The sequence below is a fragment of the Aplysia californica genome, unplaced genomic scaffold, assembly GCF_000002075.1.
Source record: "Aplysia californica isolate F4 #8 unplaced genomic scaffold, AplCal3.0 scaffold00015, whole genome shotgun sequence".
In the NCBI taxonomy this organism is placed as follows: domain Eukaryota; kingdom Metazoa; phylum Mollusca; class Gastropoda; order Aplysiida; family Aplysiidae; genus Aplysia; species Aplysia californica.
This window is the reverse complement of record NW_004797285.1, coordinates 2,462,369-2,479,233: the sequence shown is the minus strand read 5'-3', so window position 1 is coordinate 2,479,233 and position 16,865 is coordinate 2,462,369. Positions and strand designations below refer to the sequence as shown.

The window sequence follows — 16,865 nt, the reverse complement described above, 5'->3', positions numbered from 1 at the left end:
TTGAACATGTTCTCTGCTCACATAGACAGGATCTAGATGACTAAGGAGGCAGGCTGCTTCAACTCTGCCTGTCAGGCCAACCCAGGCTCAGAGGGATATATAACATCCCAACAGACAGAACAAAATACTCCAAAAAAATTCTCTCCACTTGAGAATTGAATTCACATCTTCTGTGTGCTATGACAAAGGACTTAACTGCTACACCACAGACTCTGGTGTTGAATGTGTTTCTCACGGCGCACCGGCAGATGAATTTTAGTTGCAGCGTGGGGTTCCCTGCGGAGCGCCTTATCACGCGGGGTCATGGGGTCAGCTCCCTGTTGCCTCTCTCTCTGGGCTGACTTAAGTTTTGGTACTTTTCAATGGACAGTTTTAGGCATATCCTTGTATTTATGGTAATTATCATTTAATGCAAACTAAGAACGCATTTTCGCTCAGGAGGCTCAAAAAAGAAAGGACATTGTAACTTGTCTAGTTATTTCGTTAGACGCGCTGAAGTTGGCAATGCTAAATGGAAACATTTTTTTTGACAAGTGTGACAAAAATCAATATAAAATAAACGCCATGTAAAAAATTGTTGAACTTTTGGATCATGAACTAAATAATATTAGTGCAGATACTCAGAAAAGATGGTATCTGTGCATATAATAGAAAGCTGTCATTTTGCAATTTTATTCATCTGGCACACAATTCGCAATGAAGTAGTTCCTCCAAATACAACTTCATGAGTCTAATTCTAATATAATCGTGAAAATTTGTATATTTTTTCGAAAGTTAAAAAAAATTACCCTGAAGTCTCTTTACGAAAAAGTACAAACTGATTTTAGTGCCAGAATACATCTACAATGTAATACACGAACAGCATCTGTACACTCCAGAAATTCCTTACTTTTCTTAAAACGGTAAGTCTAGTTTTTGTAAGCTGACTTAACAGGGATGACTTCTCATAATTGGGTTATAAGAATAATTTCCAGCTTTCCAGAGACACAGAATCAGCATCAGACTTTTCCAGCTTTTATTTTCATTTCTATGATCATTTGCAATAGCTGACAATGTTCTGATTTCTTTACATTCATAAGTGTCTGCGCATATTTCTGACACAAAAATTAAGAATAAATGTATTTGTCATTATTCTTATTCCATACAAGAAGTTTATCTCCACCCATGTATTTACACAGTTTTGTGTTTTTTAAAAATCGCATAATATTTATTTATCTTTCTTAGTTGTATGAAGGCTGTCACAGACACAGCATGATTTATGAACAAACACAGAGTAAGTGAGTAGTTGGCGGGTGCTCTGGTGTGGTTTGCTCCTTCTTTCCTAACAAACATCTATCGTCCTGATCTCTCCTTCTTTTTTATCTTTGTTACTCTCTTGTAACACTTCTAATCTTCGGTACTCATATGACCTTATTGTGTTGCAAGTGCCGTAAAACTAAAACGCAGAGTAACTTTCTCTTGTTTAATGATAAAACAAGAGCAAACACTGAGTGTCTTTACTTAAAAAATGCAGAAGTGCATCTTTCTTCTCTTATAGCTTGACTATTACTACTTGCGCAGATTCAAGATTTCTCAGGGTAAAAGACATGATATTTGTAGTCAGTTCAACACAGATTTCATAAGTTTGTAACTAAAATGGGACAAATTGTGTACTCTACAAACACATGTCTAGAACAAAAACTAAGGTACAGAAATTAACCACTCTAACGCAGAAAAAATCTCAAAGACATTGAGCTTTTAGTAAATCAGTGTAATGGTTTGCTGCGTGGGATGGGGAAGAAGCTATATTGTTTCAAACGTAGACAAAAATGCGAACTTCTTAACCGACACCGGCAAAATCGCTTCAGGGCTCATTGACCCCGTGACCCCTAGCCGGGGAGCTCCAGCGGGCTCCTGAGTCATGCTAACTAAAGGAAACAGAATCAGGCGAAAAGTGACGCCGTGTTCTATGAAAGTTGTTAAGAGCCTTGAGAGACTCCGACTATCACAAAAGGTTTATGAAGGTTCACAATACACAGTTTCTTTCTCACCTTGTTTTTCTCAAACTTGTCTCTGTTTGTCTCTGAATTGCGCAGCTGTCGCTCTCCTGTGTCCCCTTTGTCACCAAACACAGAGAGGAAGACGTTGGCATCTGTGCCGCCACCCTTCATGTCACCAGTGAATACTTCCACAGTATACTTTTTGGCTGGAAATGATAGAAAAACACAATGAATAGGTAAAAAAACAACCCAAAACAGAGCATTTTGTCAAAACAGAAGTGAAAAAAATGATGTATCGAACAGTAGAAAATAAAACAAATGGAAACATTTCTACATATTAGTTAGATTTGATCAAAATTCTAGATTGACATTTCTTAAAGATAAACAAATAAAGTCGGAGCAAATCCAAAACGACCACCCATTGTTGAGAAGTGGTAATCTTAGACATGAGGTCTTCTTGAACAGTGTAACTTTAGTATAGTAAAAAACGTAAGTGGGGGAAAGGGGAATGGTTATTTGTACATATGATTGTCTGAACTAGGAGGTTGTTACAGGAGTTAACTTCAGTTAATTGCATGTTACCTGAAGACGAGACCAGTTTTTTCCCTACCTTTAAGCCTGTCCTTGATTTTGACCTCTTTGCTCTTCGTCTGGCCGTCTCTCCCGATGATTTCCTGCACTGCTTTCTCCGGTAGCAGCTCTCTCTCAATGGCGCCATCTTCCATATCTTTGGCAAGCCATCGATTGCATGGGAAAGTGTAGGTAATGGAGCCCTAGGGACATGCAACTCTCATTAAATATACTATTCTGAGGTCTTTCATAAATACATAAAACAGTGGTAAAGTATCAATTCAGTGGTTCTACCAAGTAAAAAATTACCACATAAACAAAAAGTAATACAGTGTCCGAATGGAAAATACTTCGAGCCTGAAGCAGAATATTTCAGTAAGTCAACCTCGGATACAGAAGAGGATTTTTAAAGAAAAGGGCGGTGGGGGGTCCTTAGCTCAAATTTAAGGTACAAGGTATGTGAAGTTGGTAAACTCAAAAGAGAAATGACTCTTACAGTCTGCAGCACACAATTGATGAGAAGGAAAGCTTAATGGACCGTTTATCAACTGATATTAAAAACTGTAGCAAAAAAAAAAATTGAGGTGACATTAAAACCCCAGTAAAAAGGCTCTTCAGACATGAAACTGGTATGCTAAGATAAAGTCTTTGCATGTTGTTCCTATTGCATGGTTGCACAAACATAAAGAATGAAGCATTTCTGCATAAATAGATTTGAAAATCTTGATCCGAATATAGTAAAATGTGGTGAAAGAAGTTAGTCTGCCTGTTTGTAGCAAGACTGTAACTCACAGCCAAGCGTCCTAGCTCCACCTTCAAAATAATTTACTTGTGTCCTGTAGGGCATATATTATATGTCACTGAAAAGGTTCTACCCAACTGAAGTAGCAGACAGATACAGTTGAATTTAACACCATGCTGCTAAAAACCACATTCCAGTTATCATTAAAGGATTTCAAGTCCCCCATTAAAATTTTTGGTTCCTTCTCTATTCTATGCATTGCAACTTCCCTAAACATGAAAGCTACTTAATTTGAAGAAACTCTCTGGTCTTGTGAAGTTCGAGTTGTTAGGGTTTTGTTGTATTTATTTTCATTATTTTATCACTGATGACTTCATTCACTGACCCTCCCCACAAAACAAAGAGAATAGGAAATTACATGTTTCTCCAACATTGAAGCAAATTTTAAGTTACAAATAAAGAGCAGCAAAAGGCACTCTCACACGTACAATTAAATAAGTATAAATATATATCTATATATATATAATCACTTACTAGTCCATTCTGCCAGCATCCAACACCAAAGAGTAAGCCAGAGATAAATGCAAAAGAGACATTGTTTTAGAATGAAATACATTTGGAAAAATAAGTGATAAGAAAACAAACAGAAAAGGAAAAAGGGTGCTGAAGTAAGACCTTCGAAGCATAAAGAAAACCCAGATCTAAAAGTGAACTGTTCTTTGTATAGATCTTTTTGTATACTTCATAAATGGACTTTCCAATAATTTGCCACCTCAAATGATGCAAAGCGAGTGTGTCAGCATAAAAGGTCAAAGCCTACAACCAAACTTTGCTATTTTAATGTCTTGTTTAGTTTTTAGTTTTAGTAGAGGGTTTTACAGCGCTTGCAACTGCATAAGGTCATAGGAGCGCCAAGGGGTGGATGTCAACAGAGAAGTCTTTACAGGGAATCAGACTTACTCTGCTCACCTCTCTAGCTTCAACAGCACAAAGTCTGCTTCGACTATCAAGGCACCCCGGAAATAACCGGTCACAAGAGTGTGACAAACATACAAAAGAAGTAGAGGAAAATGACGATAGTAAGGAATAGGAAAGAAAAAGCAGCAGTTCCCTGTTGTAGTTCAGGCACAGCTATGAGCATGACATGGTTGGATCAGCCCATTTACAATTCTACTGTGCATTAGAATGAGATGTCCCCCCTTTGGGAATGGTCTAAAGACACTTCAGTCAGTGGCACCGCCCCAGGGGGTATTTTAATGTCTGATGGAGAGGGGTGAAAGTAAATGTTTATTTGTATATTTCTACTACATGAATATGTCCTCACTGAATTTGTCTTAACGAGAGTAATAGAACAGGGTTTTCTTCTTTTCGTTTAAAAAAAAGTATATATGTCTTTCTTTTTAAAAAGACAAAGAAAGAGAGAGAGTGTGCATGAAACTTCTAAAAGAACAGGATGTACCAAATTTTTGGGGAAAGTGAAGTACATTGCTGTGGTTATGAGAAACATTAAGCACTAAGAAATGCATACCCTTACAGTATTAGATCTTTTAAAAAGCTCTTGAATCAATAAACACACACTAAACGCTAGAAATGCGTTAAATATCTTTTAAAATATCGGTGAGGTAAATTTTCATCGCAAATCAGCTGATATCTTCAGTGTAGTAAAATTAAGCAAAATGAATGGCAGAACACTAGATGAAACTCAGCAAAGGAAGAAAAATGCACATGAATGGAAATAGCTTCCATGACAGGAATACATTATTGATAGACACTTCTACCAGATTAATATGACTCATGTGCGTCTTTAAACATTGAGTATGTAATAAAACTCTTCAATATAACCTTTAATTCAATTATATCACTATCTGTGAAGTATTCATAGAAAGAGACTGAAAGAAACCCAAGGACCACCTACAAAGAACAGAGAAAGAAGAAGCAAACTACAGAGCAACAAAAAGCCAGGGTTAGATGGTATCATTTTGACTTTTTTCAAGATTCTGCACGAAGAGAAAGGAGATAGCTAAAATCATTCTCATAGCTGAGGCCCTTTCTCTATTACATAGCTCAAATTTCCCTGTTCTCGACTATTTAAACACAACAACAACAACAACAACAACAACAACAACATCAACAATGCATCCAGAATCTACTTGCCCTCTATGATTATACCATACTAAACAGGGTGTGTGAAAACAAAGCCACCAGATTTTGCTACAGCAAAGACGAAAAAAGAAAGACGGCACATTTGTAAATCGAAAGACTTTTACACATAAGAGGAATAGGTTTGTTAGAGAAAGTTAAATCTAAAAAATTCCCTGAGTTTGTTTTGAAGTCATCAGACAGTGCTATTAAAGTTCTACTTACAGGGCGGAATTGATCTTTTGGAGTCTTCAACAATAATGTAAAAATGACATCAGTTCCTAATCACACTAAAAGCAGCACAAAACCATTTCAATTTTTCGAGAATTCTATTTTACTAGACATGAATAAATATGAAAGCATTGTTATAAATATTCACATTCAGGCTTAATAAAAGCAAGCAGTTAGAGCAGCTCTAATTGCTCATAGCAAGAAAAAGGGTCAGAAGATAATGAAGCAAAAAAGATTTTTGAGTACAGCTCTTTGTACAGGCAATTGTTGTAAAACATATAGTGTGAAGTTGAAGTAAATTTGCAGAGTCATATAAGAAAAGATGGAAGTATAAGGACACCTGTATAAATTTTGTATTAGCATATACAAGACAAAAATAAGAAAGCATAAATAGGAAAAAAAATATTACATATCAACAGCTCTATCCTGTACTTTCAGTTATATGAGACTATATCTGAGGCATCCTGGTCAAATCAGGCGCTAGTCAAAATAATGAAATCGAAGACATTGACATTTTTGCCGGTTAATGTCAGTTTTCATCGAATCTTTATCTTTTAGTTCAACACATTTAATATTCATTTAAAAACACAGTTTTTACTGAAAAATGTTGATTAAAAGCACACAAAATTTAAATTTTCAGTATCTGAAGACTCTCAAGCTTAAAAATCACCAAACTTTGGTGGCCATTTTCTCATTAACTTTACCTCTGAAATCAGGCAACCCCACCTCATTCAATTGCAAATATCTAGACTTCTATTCAAGATAGATGGGCTTTTCTTTCATCGAAAAATAGACAAATGAAAAGGCTTTAAGAGGATACCAATAATTCCACATGCCCAAAAATTGACGAGCGCCTGATTCCACAGCGTCATGACATATATAAATAACAGAGTCATTATTAGTTACCTATTTATAATATATATTTACACACAATATATAAAATGTACATATATATATATGTGTGTCACGACGTGGTGGAATCAGGCTCTCGTCAATTGTTTGACACGTGGAGTTATTGGTATCATCTTAAAGCTTGTTTGTTTGTCTTACTTTTGCTGAAAAAATACCTATCCATCCTGAAAAGTAATTGAAGTTGGGGGGGGGGGGGGGGGCAGCTGGTTTCAGAAATAAAATTTACAAGAAAATGGCGACAAAGTTGATGACTTTCAAAGGCCTTGGAAACTAAAAAATTACTTTTTTTTGTCTTTAATCCTCGTTTTTCAAAAAGATCAACATAGAAATGTGTTTTTAAATGGACGTAAAAAGTGTTGGACCAAAAAAAAAAGAAAATTAGAATTAATTTGCCGAACAAGTGAAAAAATGCCATTTTCTCTGATTTCATAATTTTGATGAGCGCCTGATTCCATCGCATTGTGACACATATATATATATATATATATATATATATATATATATATATATATATATATGTGAGGCAGCGTGGGGAAATCAGGAGCTCGTCAAAATAGTGAAAGTCAAGAAACTCGCATTTTTCCGCAGGTTGGGGAATTTTAATAGAATTTTTGTTTTTTGGCTCAACATCATCATGCCAATTAAAGAACACATTTCTGAAAAACATTGGTCAAAGGCATAAAAGATGTAAATTTTCAGTTTCCATGTACTCTCAAGCTAAAGAAATTACTCAAGTTTGGCGGCCATTTTCTAGCTGATTTTACTTCTGAAACCAGGCGACCCCGCCTCCTTCATTGGCCAATATCTTAACTTGTATATAAGATAAACGGATATTTTTTTCATCGAAAGCAAGGCAAATGGACAGGCTTTAAGATTATACCAATAATTTCATATTCCCCAAAATTGGCGAGCGCCTGATTCCACCACGTCGTAACACATATGTATATATTATATATATAATTATATACACATTCACATTTGTTTATCTCCACTTGTTCATCTATGTGTCCATCTATCAACCCACCTTCTGAGTTAGTCTAAGTCACTTACCCACCTACACAACTATACATATCCTGGCGTGCACACTGTACATTCAACAAACAGCATCAATCGTAAAACAGTAAGCATAGCATTATGTAAAAAATCCACACCTCAAAACAACAAATTACTTTACATTCTATTTTCAGAAAATAATATGAAAATGCAAATGAAAACTTCACTTCACCTCTAGTATATAATTGAGTATTCTACAAGTGATATACGATTCCTTTCACAGAATGGAGTGAGAGACATATGAAAAAAAGTGAGAGAAAAGAATTGGATATTTATATTTATGTCCTGTAAAGTCAGATATAAGCTGCACACAAGTACATGAAAATAACTGACCTTTCCAGTTTCGTGAAGCCTCCGCACTTCCACCTTGTCCAGATGCCAGCCTGCTCCAAAGCCTGAACCATCGTGGCCAATGCGAATCTTCTCTATTGTATCCCCTACATCCTCCAGCTGTTATTAAGTTCAGTAACAAAGCATGTGTTAGAAATAAAAGTGTACATGCTAATTTGTGAAATGGTCTTGAGAAAGAGAGAGAGAGAGAGAGAGAGAGAGAGAGAGAGAGAGAGAGAGAGAGAGAGAGAGTGAGTGAGTGAGAGAGAGAGTGAGAGAGAGAGAGGGGAGAGAGAGAGGGAGGGAGAGAGAGAGAGAGAGAGTGAGAGAGAGAAAGAGAGAGAGAGATAGAGAGATAGCAAGTGAGTGAGGGGGGGGGGGGGGAGGGGAGAAAACTTGTACGCTTACACCTACTTTGTTTTACTTATACCATGTAAGTGTACTCCATTTGAATAATTTTTGTCAGCAGATGCCAGTCTCATGGGGATGGTGTTATTTTTTACTTTACCGTTTTTTATTTGTCTCTCCTATCAATGGCTTCTACATCCTACCAGTATCTGCGGTGTAATGATTAGGCTCTTTCTTTTTTACTCAAAATGGCAAAGGCAAGTGGGAAGCATATTTGACAGAATATGCCTTCTAGGATTGAACACACACCACTCACGGTACCTCTGACTGGCAAGGTCTAAGCAACCCACCACCCAAATGATCTAAACTGTATTGATGGGGATGGTAAACATTCACAACAATTATTTAGAACAAATTTTCATCCTCTTTGCTTAGGATTATTATTTACCTCAATGATAAACTTGTCCGGAGAACCTCTCTTGAATCGTTGTTTGCATTCTCTCTTACTTGAGCAAAGGTTCTTGGGCTGTGTGGCAGTCTCTTTCCCATAGAGAGCAACGTAGACCATAGCGTCAGTGCCAGCACTGCTGATGTCACTTGTGAACGTTGTGATTTCATACGGGATACCTGAAAAATGAAAAAAGACGTGATGAAATCTGTGCAGCTTAGCAAGGTTTACAACTTTGTCATGAACAATGATAGTAAAATTCCTACAATGGCAGAACAGCTTGGAATATCTGGCAGGTTCATGTTGTGTGTGACATTGACACCCTTCTGACTGTGTGCACACAGATTCTTTCAAAAGAAAGAGTATTAATTCAATTAGAGTAAAAGACAACAAAGAAAGAAGTGAAAAAGACATGAATCAATATGATATGAACACCAACTAACATTGCCATAGAGTATGTAACTTAATAAAAAACAAAAACAAAAAACCTAACTAAAACTTGTTAAAAGATAACACAGATGCTGTAGAGGACTAAAACATTCAATCTTCAAAAAGTAGTGCTTTAAAACTGATTTTTTCCACAGTTCTCTTCTTAGCACCAAATATCTGCTTTCAGCTGAAGTTCAAAATTTGAGTGTGTTTGGTTTGATTGTCTAAATGTCTTAAACATCACATTCTACTGAAACACAAGCATTGTAAAACAGAAAACATTTTCTCCTTCTCCATAATTAATTAAATCCTGCTGGAATTCACACCTCAGATTGCATCTTGAAAATTATCCCAATCTAGGGCCCGTGCTTTCATACTTTCTAGCAACATTACCAGAAACTATAAAGCCAGTGCTTCCTGAATACCCAGAAAACAAAATATTGATATGGTATATACTTTTTTACAGTTCCTGCATTTGTCAACAATACAACTAGAATTTCCTGTATTGCCATGAAGGAATGATACTTTCGTAAAACCAAGATTTTTAAATTTTCAGAAGCTTATACAACCATGACCAGCAGAAATATGATGTTTTAGGAGAAACAGAAGCATCAGCATTATGTAATTTTGAATATGACATACCCCCCCTCCCTCCCCCAAAAATGTGACACCTAATAGCAGAAATAATCAGTGTTCAGCATTTCCAGTCACATTTTCCTGACTGTTTCAGCAGCTATTAGCGAAGTAGCTACCAATTTTGTTGTTGTCTACGTTATTACTAAAGAATACTGACAAGGCACATATTCTTCCGTGGCCAGCTCCTGTGGGAAGAGCTCCCTCTCTAGCAGCCGGTCCTCATCACTGTCTGAGAGCCAGTGACCGCACTGGAAGACCCAGGTCTTGCCCAGCGAGGGTGCATCAATCACCACCTTGTCCAGGAACCAGGCACCACCACCTCCTTTGTTGTCATGGCCAATCCTGAGAGAATATAATTATGATAAATAACTTTTCGTTGCTGTCGCAAGCAATCCACCTCAGTCCAAATTTTGAGAATTTTCGATGTTTCACTAATTCAAAGCTCTATTACTATTAAAGATGCAGCTTTTGTACAACCACCAAAATGCAGTTTAATGCTAAGGTAAAAGCTTACAATTTTCTTGCTTTCCATGATTCCTGATAGGAACAACGAAACAAAAACTAGTCTTTTGTTTCTAACGTAAAACGTACCCAAACGGACTTAAGCGGATCGCTTGTAAAACTGATGATTTATTATATTGTGCATATCTCCCCTCAACAGTAGGCTCTATTCACTTTACAATTTACAGAAGACCCTAAAACACTCGAAAATATTCCTGGCTTCCTGAGAAGCATATAGTACGAGCAACTGATTAAGCACTCAAAACACTTTTCTAAAAAATGACAAAATCTTTCACTATCTATAGCCGGATACCCATTCCCACCTCGGTGAAGTGAGAAAACGATGTGCAAAGTGAAAAACATTTAAAATAAGATCTTCTACTCTCTCTACAGAGACTCAATATACATTAATTTGACTGAGAATTATGTTTTAAGCAGCAACTGACATTATTTTCACTCTTTAGAAATAAGCTGTCTCAACCTCGCATGTCAAGTTATCTCCATCCTTTCAGAGAAGGTTTTTTTTTGTCAATCCTACTTTTGTCAGATTTACTCCAGATGATGTGGAATACGACCAGCATGAGCGTCTCACGGTGAGAACAAAATATCACTACTTTTGACACTGCAGTTGTAGGCTAATCAAGGGCCTTGTTGGGTGAGCCAGGAGTGAACTCAGCCACAGAAAGAAAGGAAAGAAAAGTCAAGTAGCGATGACTTTCACATAAGTGGTCACCAGGAAGCCTCCTTGAGAAAAATCCCTTAAATTAGTTCTACAGGAAAAATAAATTGACACTGCAAAAAGATGGCCAGCAATAGGGCCTGTCTGAGAGCACAAGTTTATTAATTTGTTGTTCTTTTTGTACATGCAATGTGATTCATTGTTCGATCAGTAAGCCCTTGTACGTCAAATATTTTGATAGGACAAAAAAAGGAGTATTTTCTTTTTTTGCTACCTAAAAAAACCTCAAACCCCCTCCCTCTAGAAAAGAAAACAATTAAAAAAAAAACTAAAGAAAAATAACCAGCTCCTTCAATTCTACACAGAAACAAAAGAACATAAGAATACAATTCAATATCTCTCACTTGATCTTTTTCAGCTCCCCAATGTTCACAAGCTCCAACAAAAACTCATCCATCTGATTTCTTTCAAATTTGTTTTTGTTCGTCATGGACGATTTCAGGAACATTTTACCTGTTGACAAAAAAAACCAACCAGACTCCAAAATAACCCTCGAATATACTTATCAAAGTAATCAAGTCAACATACTTACTAGAATGGTTATTCTCTTTTAAGGTTATCAAATCAATACATTTACTAAAGTGATAATTCTCTCCAAAGGTAATCAAATCAACACATCTACTTGTGTGGTCAGTCTCTCCAAAAGTAATCAAATCAATTAATTTACCTGTGTGATAATTCTCTATTGAAGTAATAAAAATCAACACATTCACTTGTGGGGTCAGTCTATCTGAAAACAATCAAATCAACACACTCACTTGTGTGGTCATTCTGTCCAGTCAAGTCAACACATTTACTGTATGGGTGTATGGTCATTTTCTCCATAAGAAGTCAAATCAGCACACTTGTGCAGTCATTCTGTCAGGTGGTAATCAAATCAACATGCTTATTTTTGCCGTCATTCTCTCTCAAGGCAAGCAAATCAACATACTTGAGCTAAGTTATTCTCTCTAAAGGCAGTCAAATCTACACACTTACTTGTATGGTCGTTATCTCCGAAGAGTATGACGTAGACATTTGCATCTGTCCCTGCTCCCCACACATCTCCAGTGAAAACCTGGACATGGTACGTTGTCATGGCAGCTGAAATGAAAGGTAGAAACAAATATATATACACTTGAGAGGTGGAAAATTTGTTTTTTATCAATGTTTCTTTTAAAAGGTACTCCAGAATACATTGTTCTTATGTTCTCCAGCTCTACCCAACAATTCCTCTTACACAACTAAATTAAAAATATATAACACTTTTTATCACATCAACTAATTTTCCTTAATTAAATCAATTTCAAAGACTGGTAACTCCTCTAAGAAGCCAGTTTCTGAGCACTTCAAAAACATTCCTTACATCTATCATTTTTTGGCAGGATTTAGAAGACCCATATTTAGAAATTTGATCTAAAGACTTTTAAAGGACATTTCCATATTTTCCTCTTTTATATCTCATCTGAGCTTTTGCACAACATCATTAAAAAAACAACAACAATCAGTTGCAGATACATTTCAACTTGCTAATCTTCCTTAAACTATGTCAATTTGATACCACTTGAAAAAGACAAATGTGAGGCATCATGGTGAAATCCAGCGCTTGTCGAAATAATGAAATTGAATCTGACCATTGGACAATTTTTATTGAATTTGTTGTTTCGGGTTTGACACCATTTAAAAACACATTCCTGATAGATTTTACTGAAAAACATTAATAACCAAAGGTATGGTAATGTAAATTTACAGTTTCCCAGAACGCAACAGATTTGGAAGTCACCAAACTTTGAAGGCCATTTTCTCTCTAATTTTACCTTCAAAACCAGATGACCGCCACCTCCTTCAATCACAAATATTTCGAGTTCTATTAGAGATTTATGGGTATTCTTTTCATCAAATGCAAGGCAACTGAACAGACTATAAGAAGATACTAATAACTCTATAAATCCAAAAATTGATAAGCACCCGATTCCTCCACATCATATCATGAAACATATAACTCTTGCACATTATCCTCAGGGAAAGGATATCATTATGCTAGAATGAACTGAAGCGATATTTTCAACAATGCATCAATGTGAATTTCCATTGTCCATAGAAAAAGGGAAACTGGAGGCAGTTTAGCAGGCCAAAAAGGCTATTTATTTTCTTACGACTAGATCAAAAAAATCCTCAGACACATCATCTCCCCTATATTCCTCACAGACTACTAACAAACCTTTAGTCTCCAGCCCAATCTCATCCTTGATAGCTGTAGTGGAATCTCTCTTGGTCAGTCGCTTCTTAAGGGCCTGGTCTACTGGTACCAATTCCCTGGTCAATTGACCATCATCCCTGGACACTGCAAGCCATCGTTGACAGGGGAAAAAGTAGCTGTTGACAGTAAAAAAAGAAAGGGTGGTTTTTTTCACATAGAAATCCAGCAAACAATGTCATACCATAACACTATAAACTTTTCCCCTCTTTTCATACATAAAAAATACTATTGCCCAAATAAAATATTTACAGAGAAGACATCTTTTGAAATGGCTCTAGATCTGGTCAGTAAATATGTTGAAAGATGTTAGGCAAATAGATCTTAGAGTTTCAAAAGTGAAGGACTCCATCTTTATCAAAAGAAGTGGGGAAATCTGTGTAATGAAAACAGAACAAATATTTCTGTTACATGACTCTGGTCTGAAAATAAAGCTATAAAAACAGTCCTTCCATTATATGGCAATATCAAGTGCAGTCATTTGAAAAAAAAGGTGCTTTAAAAAATTCTCTGACGTGTTCAGTTCTGGTAACTGACGGGACAAAGGAGGTATTTTTTCTGTCCTGTCAGTTATCGAAACTAAATACATCACATATTTTGCATAAAGCGCTTTATTTCAAAAGACTTCATTTAATATGATTCTTAATATGTTTTTCAAATGTACTGATCATTTAAAGTTGAAATAAATTAACTGATTTTGAATGATAGTGTTATCACTGTAAGAAATTACAGATCTAGTCCAAACGTCCCGTCAGTTACCATGGAATAGCCCAGATATCTTTTTTAAAACATTGCTCTCACCCTGTTTTCCCTTTGCCATCTTCCACTTCGACCCTGTCTAAGAACCAGTCGGCCCCTCCACCTTTGTTATCATGTCTGATGTTGAGTTTGGTCAGTTTCCCAAGGTCAATAGCTTTGATTCGGAACACATCCTCCTGTAAATACAAATGAGAGGCATCGTTGAGAAATCAGGCGCTCGTCAAAATAATGAAATCATAGAAATCGACATTTTTTTGGCTGATGGGCAATAAAAAAATTTTGGGGGGGGGGGGGGGGCTTAACACCGTTCATGTCCATTTAAAAACACATTTTTGTGTGGGTTTAATTGAAAAACGTTGATTCAATGCACGAAAGTGAAAATTTTCACTTTCCTAGGACTCTCAAGCTATGGAAGTTACCAAACTATGGCGGCCCTTTTCTTGCTAATTTTACCTCTGAAACCAGGGGATCCTGACATCTTTCAACTGCAAATATTTCGACTTCTATTCAACATAGATGAATGAATATTTTTTTCACCAAAAGGAAGGCAAATGAACAGGCTTTAAGATGATACCAATAACCCCATATGCCCAAAAATTGACGAGAGCCTGATTCCACCACGTCGTGACATAAATAACACATTGAAATCAGCAAATGTAGCTGTCATCATAATGTCTTACGTCCCGGTCACACCATTGAAAATGTTTCATGCTTCACTCATAAAACACACAATTTCTGACATCATAAACATTATACGCTCTACTCACAGAATACAAATATTTCTAAATGTTTCATGCCCCATTCACAAAACTGAAAACATCAAGGAAGCAAGGATACTTCTGCTCTGCAGTCAAGGTGAAAATGGTCTGTCCAATGCATGTATATAAAAAAATAAAAAAACAGATGTATTCAATAAATTCCCCTCCCCCCTCCCCCCCAATCCCATTTTTATAAACTATACATCTTTCATAGGCAAGAGAAAGATCTTATAGGCCTACTGATTCCACTACAGATTCCAAAATGATAGTAAATTTGCATTCTATCAAAAATAACAAAAACTGACCTGTCATTTGGTTGACATGGGGAGACGTTTTCATTTTTGGTGTCGCAGAAGCCAAGGAAAACATACCATTAGAATCTTTCAAAGGATGGTATAATAAAGCGAATATATCCCATCATTCCTTTTCTATCAAAACTCACCTGAGCACGTTCAAATTTGTTACTGTTTGTCTCTGAATCCTTCATCTGTCTCTCTCCAGTGTCACCCTTTTCCCCATAGATGTTGACAAACACATTGGCATCCGTGCCGGCCCACCGAATGTCTCCAGTGAAGATACGCACCACATACTCTAGCTCTGCAGGACAGACACAAAGATGACAAGTTCGAATGAAAATACGTTTTGTGTGGTTTTAATACTCATTTAATGGCACTTGCAACACAATTAGGTCATACAGGCAACGAAGATTAGAGGTATTACAAACGAGTGATAGACCAAAAAATATAATAAAAGAGGTAGAAGGCATAAGAACCAAAGATGTTCGATAGAAAAGAAGGAGCAAACTACACAAGAACACCTGCCAATCACCCACAGTGAGAATATCCACACAAAAATATTTGTCAACAAGAATGAGTGAAAATATTCAAAATGTCCTGCAACGAGATGCTGTAGTATTCAAAATTGAAAGATAATTGATACATAACCCTATTGAGTCTGGCATTCGTGTTTCTCAGTTGTATGATAAGAGGAACATAAGAATCCACAAAAGAATGTTACATTATATTTGTCAAAAGATTGCCAATATCAGCAAAAAATGAAGATTGTCAACGAGCATATGAGTAGGTAGTCGAGTAAGTCTCCGCTAAAACAGAAAGGCTGTATGATGATGCTTCACAACAAAATGGTACTAACCATTGGATCATCATTTCAAGAAAACAACAGTGAGCATAATAATATGGTCACTTTTAAGCAAAAGGGCGCTATCCCAAAAAAGGCTGTTTTGAGAAAATCGAAGGTAAAGTTTTTGCCCCTCGTTCAGTTTCTTTAAAAGACAATGGGAGTTTTCTCTATAACCAAACAAATAAACAAACAATGAAACAAAACTTCTCCTTCAGGTAGGGCAATGGCCACTTTTGGTGTAGGTCAAGATTTCTGGAAACCCCCGAAATCTGGGTTAGCCCGCTTATCCTCAAAAGTGACCATAATTATAATATGTTGGAAACGGAACAGAGAGGAAGTAAGAGTAACTGTGGGCCAATAACGGTTGCTATTTTAGAACAAGTATTTCCATTCATAAGATTGTTTCACAGTTTGGCAAAGAGGGAAAAAACAAAAAACAAAACCCCAACAAAAACAAACAATAATAACAACATGATAGTATTCATAGTTCAAACATCATGATGAACTTTCCTGAGGACACGCACATGTTATTGAGATAAGCCTTGCCGTACTTTTTTTTCTAAGTTTCTTTCCACGGTACAAGTTTCCAGCAGCAATGTATAGAATCGACGTAACATTTCAGAAAACACCAACCCCCTTCTGTAGCCTAAATTTACCCACAAGAGATCACTCAATACAGTTAAAAAAGAACAAACTTTCAAAAACATTGAAGTTCTGATCTGATGTCTCGACCGACTCAAAGCTGTTTAAAGGGCGAATATAATATCTTCTACGATTAAGAATATTGACTATGAACTCAGCGCAAGCCCGTTTTTTGTAATGCTGTTCATTTTTATAGCCAGAAACAGTTTTTACATAGTGAGGGAATCTGCGTTTGATCCGGACACCCCCCCCTCTCTTTTTCTCCCAGTCTCT

At 36.5% G+C, this 16,865-nt stretch overlaps 1 protein-coding gene across 1 annotated transcript in view; it reads right to left on the bottom strand.

Annotated features, from left to right (window-relative positions):
* The window catches only part of LOC101854840 (lipoxygenase homology domain-containing protein 1), a gene marked incomplete at its 5' end in the record, with an annotated part of 51,011 nt that overhangs the window by 16,416 nt on the left and 17,730 nt on the right, over window positions 1-16,865 (bottom strand). Inside the window, 11 exon segments of the mRNA XM_013085426.2 lie at window positions 2,031-2,185; window positions 2,590-2,752; window positions 3,826-3,834; window positions 7,960-8,076; window positions 8,753-8,931; window positions 9,975-10,159; window positions 11,402-11,510; window positions 12,036-12,140; window positions 13,258-13,412; window positions 14,095-14,228; window positions 15,253-15,407. Of these exon segments, the coding sequence (XP_012940880.1) occupies window positions 2,031-2,185; window positions 2,590-2,752; window positions 3,826-3,834; window positions 7,960-8,076; window positions 8,753-8,931; window positions 9,975-10,159; window positions 11,402-11,510; window positions 12,036-12,140; window positions 13,258-13,412; window positions 14,095-14,228; window positions 15,253-15,407 (1,466 nt within the window).